The sequence below is a fragment of the Pyxicephalus adspersus genome, chromosome 7, assembly GCF_032062135.1.
Source record: "Pyxicephalus adspersus chromosome 7, UCB_Pads_2.0, whole genome shotgun sequence".
NCBI lineage: Eukaryota > Metazoa > Chordata > Amphibia > Anura > Pyxicephalidae > Pyxicephalus > Pyxicephalus adspersus.
Genome location: NC_092864.1, coordinates 10169038 through 10178313, shown reverse-complemented (window position 1 = coordinate 10178313; position 9276 = coordinate 10169038). Strand labels below are relative to the sequence as shown.

Here is a 9276-nt window from a genome sequence, read left to right as displayed (position 1 = left end):
TCGTCTTCATGGAAAAATAAGACATCCCCCTAAAAAAATAAGACCTAGGGCATATTTTGGCATTTCAAAAAAATATAAGACAGTGCCTTATTATAGGGGAAACAGGGTACTACCAAGGTATTCGCAGAGGATTTCGCTGGACTCTGTTTTTGTTGTTTGATAAGTAAATATCAAAAAGCTTGGTGCTGCTTTGTACTCGTATAAGTCTGCAGCCTTGTAATTCACCAGAGACCTTTAACACCACTTAGAATAAAGGCTTGGTGATCTCAGTAAAAATTAGAGCCCATATATTTAAGACCCACTGTATGATAACTCGGAGCAATGATAAGGTCGAAGCAATTAGCAGTGTTGGCAGTGGCTCTTCTGGAGGTATTGCTTTGATTCTAAAATACTTGCCTTTTTACGATAATCATGTTTTCTTTTAAATTCAAAATCTGCTACCCTTTCCTGGTGTTTTTTGAGATCCTCTGGCCTCTCCTACATACCACAGAAGCAGTGTCATCAATGAACTGATAGGCATGCACTGCCTGGAGAAGTCCTGCTGTAAATTAATACAGGTAAAGGAGGCCAATACAAAGGGAGCCCAAATACCTTCAAGGGTTATGCTTATCTAGACCACATTCTACCCCTCGTGAGTGAATTCCTGACTTGTACAATGTCAAGTTTTTTTTAGTCCATTTCCTTCTTTATTCCTCCTCTCTGTAACTATTCTTGTGAATACAAGCCGATCTGCTATGTGATGGGGGTGGGAAATGAGATGAATACTCGATGGAGGCGTTTTACAATGACAGGCACTCTTCTAGTGTCGAAGCACATTTTCTCCCTGGAGGGGCACACGTAAGCCTTTGAGTACCAGCACCAGGGATGTTAAGGCAAAAAGCACATTTATGGCTCCAACCTCTAGCGTTTTTTTTTTTCTTTTCTTCTGGTTTGTTTTGTAGAATTAGCTGAAAGATATCCTTTTATCTATGAAGACTTTCCTATCTCCATGGCATGTTCAGAGGGTATGTCACCATGCCTATTTAGTGCCAACTTCTCTGAATACTCGCATCCCGAGCCATCATCAGTCCATTGGAACCATTGACTACCATTTGGCCTGATATTTTTTTATTTATTTTTTTTTTTTTTAAACATCTCCAAGACTGGAGAAGATAAATCTATCATGGAAGAACCTAATCCAGCAAATTTGGAATTTAAAAAATAGAGTTAGCAAATGTTTTCAATCCCTTGACCAGGTTCATTCCACCAATGAAAGTCCATCCTCTACAGTTTTGAATCAGGCCCATTGTGTTGAAACTTACAAGGGGTAAATGATGTGCTTTTATCCCCAAGTGGATAGTGTTGGGGGTTTGGAGATTGGCCTGAGCAGTGAATCCTGGGAGGACGACCCCATGGAAGACCAGGTTACTCAATACCCACAAGCACCAGATAATTTCAAGGTTATTGATACGAGCACCTGTCTCTCACATCGAGCAGTGGCTACCACTTTTAGGGCTGATGTGTCAGAATTTTTCAAACATTCTGCTGTGTTTAGACTGAACAGTACAGACCAGAAGCACTTGTGCGTAATCGGTTGACACTGCAACTGTAAAACGTTTTGGAAGAATGGTTTTTCTCTGAGCCTTGCATTATTCATATACATATTTATTTGACTTGGGCCGTGATGGAGTCTTTTGGAATCCCTCACTCAGAGTGGGAATAAAACAGCCTAACTTTTCATTCTGAATCGCTGCTGCTGTCAAACTACGCAGTCGTCTGTACACAAGCTGCTTCCTAAGATGTTTAACATTGGTCTTTCAAGCAGGCTCAGCACTTTGTCAGGACCTGTATAAGTAAACTGTTTATATGTTGGCCTCCCATTACAAAGGCCTTATATAGTCATGGCTTGCTAAGTAAAACACTGCTTGACTGATGTATGGAGGAAACTGTGTGTGCGGTTTAATGCATGGCGTGGACCTACGGGGTGCCAAGGGTGCAAATGAGGCCCTGACCCGACTTTGGTAATGATTACATAGGGCTTTGTAAAAGCTGGATATGTTGGTAAGGCCACATAGAGATTCTCTAACTTGAAATGAACCTGTGTAGTCTTGGCCTGCTTGTATCCGTCCACTTCCATTGTACCCTCAGCCAAATATTTTTGTTTTGGATGGTGGAGAAAGGATAGAAAATCCTCTAAAGGGTGCTTGGCATGACCCATCAGAGCAGGAAAGGATATCTGATTGGCATCAAGGGTGGAGGGGGGCCAAACTTCCTAGAGGTGGCATCTTAATAAAGGGGCAGTTAAATATGTTGTTGGCAGGAAGTTGACCATGGGTCTACAAGTATGTTTGCACCATCATGCCATCATGTAGCTTAATTTAGGGAGCTGAAGGGGCACATGCTGACCATGCCAACATGGATTTGCTTCTCTGCTAGGTTTGGCCAGAATGCTGCAGGAAGGCAGGGTATGTGGTAGGATTAGCAACTGGATCACAACCCTTTGTGAACCACTGCAGAATATTTGCACTAAGAATAGCAAAGGATATGAGCATGTGCAGATGATTTGTGGTCCCGTTTCCTGACCAGTTACCTGTTTGTAATTTTGCTAACACCTCTGAAATCTATGTACCTCCCGATCCATGTAAGCTCTCGATCGCAGGAGACGGTTGCTGTTTAGGATCATCGTGGCAGATCTTCCTATAAAGTGTAAACTGTAACCCCAGGACTTCCCGCTGGCGTTTCTCCACTTGTCACCAGCTGGCCCATGTTAAGGTGCTTCTGTCACCTCTGATCTAGCACAGGCGCTGCGAACCAAACACTGAGCAGAACAGCGCGCACAATTCTGTGTATACACAGGTGACATCTGCCAGCTCCCAGCCTGCTTGTGTTATGTTATTACTGTTTAACGAGGGAGCTGTCATGTCATGCAGCTAATCTGTATTCACTGCACATGATCAAACTGTTTATTAGAGTAATGTATCAGCCACTATAAAATAATAGGGTGTTTAAAGTTCATCTCTGGGACATGAATTCAGCTTTGTGTTCCTTAATAGGTTGTTCAGTGTTTTATTCAAGCAGTATAGGTTTCTGAGTGCTTGCAAAGCAGAGCACAGTGGGAGGAAGAAGTAACATAAGAAATCATTCAGTTGTGCCAATGGTGAATATTTTGATAGGATGGGAAGGAGAAAGCAGAGTAACGGGGTGTGCTCATTAGCCCTTTGCTTCTCTTTCACTGTCCAATCACATGCTAGAACAGGGACAAGAATTAAAGGTGTTGGTCAGTTGCACCAGAGAAAATAGGGTGGTCTGCTATGGTCATGCTGTGTAACAATCCGCATGAATCTCAGAATCTAATGAACAGAAATACAAAAAGCCACACTGCAGGCAAATAGGTCAATTCAAAGACAGAATACATAGCTGCTAATGATTTCCCGTTGTCATTCCATCCCCTATATCCAAGAACTACATTACAGTTTTTACAAGACTGTACACCCAGCACAGATTTTTCTGCATTTGGGTGGTTACTGAAAAGTGTCGGGTGTTGCACCCAGCTAAAAGGGAACGGGGAGAACACTGGGTATGTTACTTTCTGGCACTGAAGCTTATTGAGCTGCTTGTCCCACTCCCGGCAGTTAGGCTTTCAGGGACTTCAAGGGTTGATATCGGGTCACATTTAGCACACCCCTTGCATTTTAAAAATACATGATTTTTTATTGAGCAGACTAGCGCACAAACTGGTGTTTTTTTTTTTTTTGTTTTTTTTCTCACTCACAGCTCTGTTCAATAATAGTCCATTATTCTTCCCATTTTGTAATTTACTATTTATATACAAAGGATTTTTATCGGAGTTGTTTTATTGTTCGTTAAATCTCACTTTTCTGCTTTTGTGTTACAGGCCAAGCCAATATATGGAGGATGGCTGCTCCTCGCTCCCGAAGGCACAGACTTTGACAATCCTATGCACCGATCAAGAGTAAGAACTCCCTATATTACAAATCTGTGTGTGTTGACAAATCTTTTCAGGCTGTATTCTCCGAGTGAAAAAAGTTGCTCTTGTTTTTTAATCTTCTAATAGGCCATGCTTTTGCATCATATTCGGAGAAGGTTGGCTCACAGCTACGGGAACTCCTAATGGGTTTATGGGGTATTTGTGACTCAATAAAGTCTTTTCAACTGAACACCAAATATCTTTGCTGTTGTTGAGCTGAAACATATGCACAAGTTTTAAAGCAGACTTAAAAATATTTAATTTGTCTAATATAATCTACATTACATGTGATGTGTGTAAGAAAATTTGCACCCTCGTCATGATTTAATGGCATTGAGAATGTCATCTGATAGCCCAGTTCTCCATAGGTGGCAGATCCAGAATATAATGCACACTGGGAATGCTAGGCTATAAGTAGGCTGCTCAAGTTGAAATGGATTATTAAATATTGTATTTATATAGTGCCAACATATTAGGCAGCGCTGTGCGCTTAATAGGGGTTGCAAATAAAAAGGCAGATACAAAACAATGACACAGGAGGAGAAGATGACCCTGCCCAGAATAGCTTACAATCTAAGAGGTGAGAAAAGTACCACACAATAGGAGCAGGGTCCTTTAAAAAGTGTATCCAAAGACTTGGTCAGGCTTTGGATAGTGATGGGGGGGTAAGAAGACATGTTGATTCTTTTTTTTTTTTTTTTGCTGGCTATGTCATTGTTGGTGAAATTCACCCTTCATTCTACTTGAAGAGTTGATCAATGTCACTGCAACCCATAGTGACGGGGAAATGCGTTGAGTTGTCACTACAGGAATAGAGACTTTCCCATGGGGACGCTTGTGGTGTTAGTTGTCCAGTTGCTAGAGGACATCTCCCTTATGGGATAAAGATTTTCTGTCCAAAATGAAAAAAAGCAACTGTTTTGGCTATAAATAAACTTCAAACTTCAGGAACATCAAACTGAGCAAAAATTATTTTTGGCAGCAAAAACTTTATCTGGAAAACAGATGGGATGCCACTTCATTTACGCTGCTGTTTTTGGGTTCTTGTGACTTTTTAGGAACCTTCTTGACACGGGACATTTAGGACAGTGCAGAACTTCTGAAGTTACAAAAGATTAATATGTTACAAGACAATGTCAAAGCACTGATCTTGAAGCAATGCTTGCTTTCAATACTGGTGTGATACTGTGCAGGACAGGAAGTCCTACTGTAAACCAGGGCCTTTTAGGGCAGTCTTTGTTTGCATTCTGTTCATTTGGAGTTTGCACAAAGCTCAAGCCACCAGTTTTTGGTCAAAACAGATGCTTGAGAAAGCAGAGATCGCTTCAATATGATCTGGTTATGTTGCGAAGAGTGGAGAATGGGGGTTGCACACAAAAAGTGTCACATCTCAAAAATCCAATGGTTCCTTGTTATTCAATAGTTCTACTTTTTTGTTGTTCTTGGTTCAAGCCGGCTATGCTTTAAGCACCCCAGTGAAGAGCAGAACATGGGAGTTCCCCACATATTTTTCTAGTATTTAGCTAATAATACTCTTTGTTTTCTTGTAATACTTCGTTTAGCCACCGCAGTGTTCTCCCCGGCCCCTTTTAGCCAGGTGCAATGCCCGGCACTTTTCAGTAACCACCCAGCTGTTTTTAATGGTTACTGAAGAGTTGGGTCACAATACAGAGGCTGCCACACGCCTACAATTTCTTCCCATCTGGCTTAATAAAATATCTGGTTTGAACACTGCACTGATTGATAATGTTTGCAGTCAACCAGTACATGAAGATGGTATCAATGGATTTTCTGTTTATAAGGGGTTTTAGGGCACCAAATTTAAAGCATTGATTGCTTTCCATACTGTTCTGGTTATTGGAAGCCCCAATGTAAAGCAGGGACTTTTAGAGCAATGTTGGAAGCTTTCATGAGACACAAACCTCCAGGGGAGAGCACAGCATAAGGGTTCCATACATGACATCACATACAGTAATTTCCCCAGAATTTGAAGAAACTGAAGGCAAGTGGTGGCCCCTGTATTGTAAACCCAACTTTTCAGTGACCACCCAAAACGGTTACTGAAAAGCGCTGGGTGGTGCACCCAGCTAAAAGGGCCTGGGGAGAACATTCATGTAGGTATCTGGTACCTGGCTAAAAATAGTTCGTATTTCTTGTAATATTTGGTTGAGCCACTGACTGATAATGTTTGCAGTAAACTGGTATATCTTACATGAAGATGGTGCAAATTGCTTTCCATACTGATCTTGACTTTGCAGAAAGAAAAGCCCTAATATAAACCAGAGGAGTGTTGATTCCAAGTGTTTAAAAAATTTGCCATAGGGTAGAAGTGTATCACAAGGCAAAACCCGGTGGTAATGGTCCTAGCACAAACAGAAGACCCCTACCTATGCTCTAATTTCTATAACATAAAGTAAGAGGTTCTGTAGATTAGAGAGAAAAGGGAACAATTCCAACCGATTCTAAGGGCAGCAAAAGCAAATTTCACAGGAAGCTATCAGCTCACTGGATTTCTAGGAGCAAGAAGCATGTTTTGGCATTTACAAAACCAATATACCACCACACTTTTAATGGCCAAAAGGGACCACTTTTTATATTTACATTGGGTAAGCTCATTCAGCTTTGACGTGACATGGATTTTTTGTTTAGCGTCCCTTTAAATCCTGTCTGCCCGTCCACTTCCCTCTATGGATTTATTTTGTGAATGGAGTGTGAGAATGTTTATTTGCTGACATCTGCTACCAATTGTGCAAGGGGTTAATGCATTCCCCCCTCTCCCTTCCAACCCCTCCAGCTCACTGTTCTCTTGAGTATTTCCCATCGGAGCCGCTGGTTAGACAAATATCCCATCTCGTATAGACCTTGTGTTTTTTTTGTCTCTGATCTCATCATTTAATAACAGATTAAATATAGAAAACCTAACCAGTATATAACTCACTCGTTCGGAGATTGGGCTGCATGAGATGAAAATAGAAGCCAACCCAACATAACTCTGACCTAGACCTAAAGCTTTTTCCTAAAATCGTGACGCTCGTCTTTGCTGCTTCAAATTCGGCAACCAGCAGGTTAAACTGCGCGTTCCTTATTTATCTCTAACATAATCTTCCAAAGCGATGTGTGAAGATTGTGTCATTCCTTAAAATAGAATAGGAGAGATTTAAGCGTCTTGTGGGCTGTCGTCAGCTCCGTCTGTACAAGAGCAGGTAAATTTTCCTTTATAAGGAACTGGTAACTGTTTAAAGGCAATCTGAAGATTTTTTTCATTTGTTTTAGGTAAACATGCAAAGACCTTAAGCTTAACACAAGGTTACCATGTATTCAAGTTTCTAAACCTTGTTTCTATGTATCTATGTTCTCCCCAGCCAGCCTCTCTTACCCAACACTTTTCAATAATCACTGTGGGTGGTTCCTTGAAAGTTGGGTCACAATACAGGGGTCACCACCTGTCTACAGCTTCTTCCCAACCAGTTTAAAATAATTTATTGGGTGAATACTGGTATAAATTATACATATACACTGCAAAGCCAAATTTTTATGGAAACCTGACTATAAAACCTTTATGAGCTTGTTTGACATCAAATCTGAATCCTGATGGCAACATGTTAGAGTTATAGGCCATTATGGAACTGATTGAAATCCTGCGGAAAGTCTTTCTAGAAGGCTTTTCTGGTTCCATAAGGGAACCTCAGATTTCCACAGTGTGTCCATTGGATTACCGTTTGTGCCCATTTAGCCAAAAATGGTGTTCGTAAGGTCATGTGTTGGATGAAAAGACCTGACTTAAAACCAAAGTCTTTATACATCCCAATGCTTTTCAGTAGGATTGAGGTCAGGGATCTGTGCAGTACACTCAATTCCTCCACATCGGACTCATCATTCCATGTCTTTATTGAGCTGACCTTGTGCACCCCTGCTTCCTGATGAAGGGACCTTGCGTGGGCCCGAAACGTTGGCTGTTCAACGTGTCCTTTTACAATAAAGCAAGAATACTGTACTTTGGAGTGTTGGTGACTTTGCCTTTTGTTTTCAGGGAGTTTCACCAAACGGTTGTCACAAGTTTGGGGGTGCACAATGTCTAAAACATCTTGAACTGAAGCCTTATCAATTCCCTTCACTAAATACGTCTGATTCCAATAACGTGAAACAGTCTCCACATGCCTGGATTACAGACACTTCTAGTTCTCCTTCGGTCGTCCTTGGATAGCTGTGGATCCCAAATCTCACAGGAAAGTGCTCCAGGAGCCCTTTCTCAGGTTTGACATCCTCAGCTTTTCAAGGATCCTGCAAAAAGTCTCTGTGATGTTCTACTTCCCCGTAGAGCAAACATGAAGTCTAATATTGAGTTTTGTATCGCTTTTTTATTTGATAACCGGTAGGTTCAGCAAGTTAAATACACCTAGCATTTTATTTCACTCCTTTCAAACAAATTTTAATGCTGCTTTGGCCTCTTTAACCCGAAGAAGTCTAAAACAGATGCTGCAGGAAAATAGCTGAACATTTTTTTCCCCTTCCTTTTTTGTTATGGCTGCAAGTAAATTGAGCAAAACTATCGGGGCACCTGTAAAACCTTGCAACGATTGTAAATGGGAATGAGCATTATCCGTAAATTTATGGCCTGCAATACTTAACTGTAGATAAAACAAAGACCTTTTCTTTGACTCATCACACTGCCCATCTCTGCAATACTTGATGGGAGTATACAGATCCATCTGGATTGGTTTAACTGCCTGACAGATTATAGGTCAAGCTGTGTTTTGATCTAGTTGCAGAGGGCAGCTTGTTCTGTCTTTGGCCAGGTAATCCCCCCACACACTTTTTTTCTTTTTCCACCAACATATTTTTTTTTCATCCACGGAAGACACTGAAGCTGCAGTTTATTGAAGCCGAATCTGCCTTTTGGATAATGCTGCCTTAAATGGGCATCAAAAGAACAGCCAGCGAGATGTGTGCAGAGTTTGTGCTTCGTCCTGGGTGGTGACACTCGTAAACCCTGACGTTGCCTAATGTTCTGTGCCAAGAACCATTGCCAGCAGCTGTATACATAGCAGATGGTTAAATAAATGCTTTTCGATCAAGTTCCCAAACTCACATGTTGGCTTTGCGGTAGCAAATTATGATATTTGGTGGAGGCGTACCTTTTACTTGTTTTTGCATAAAATGCTGCTGTTTCAAATTGCCTAAATTCTCTATCATCAGTAAAACACATTATTAGGAACTATATATCACCAAACTGTTAGACCCTGCTGAATGGCAGAGTATCGGCAAAGCACAACCATTTTACAGCAGGAGGCAAAAGTTGTCTATCTACA

At 41.2% G+C, this 9276-nt stretch overlaps 1 protein-coding gene across 5 annotated transcripts in view; it reads left to right on the top strand.

Annotated features, from left to right (window-relative positions):
• The window catches only part of LOC140335048 (myosin phosphatase Rho-interacting protein-like), a 99850-nt gene that overhangs the window by 14426 nt on the left and 76148 nt on the right, over window positions 1–9276 (top strand). For all 5 annotated transcript variants that reach the window (XM_072417415.1, XM_072417411.1, XM_072417413.1 and 2 more), the window contains exon 2: window positions 3875–3952. In XM_072417415.1, the coding sequence (XP_072273516.1) occupies window positions 3875–3952 (78 nt within the window). The remainder of the gene's footprint in view (window positions 1–3874; window positions 3953–9276) is intronic.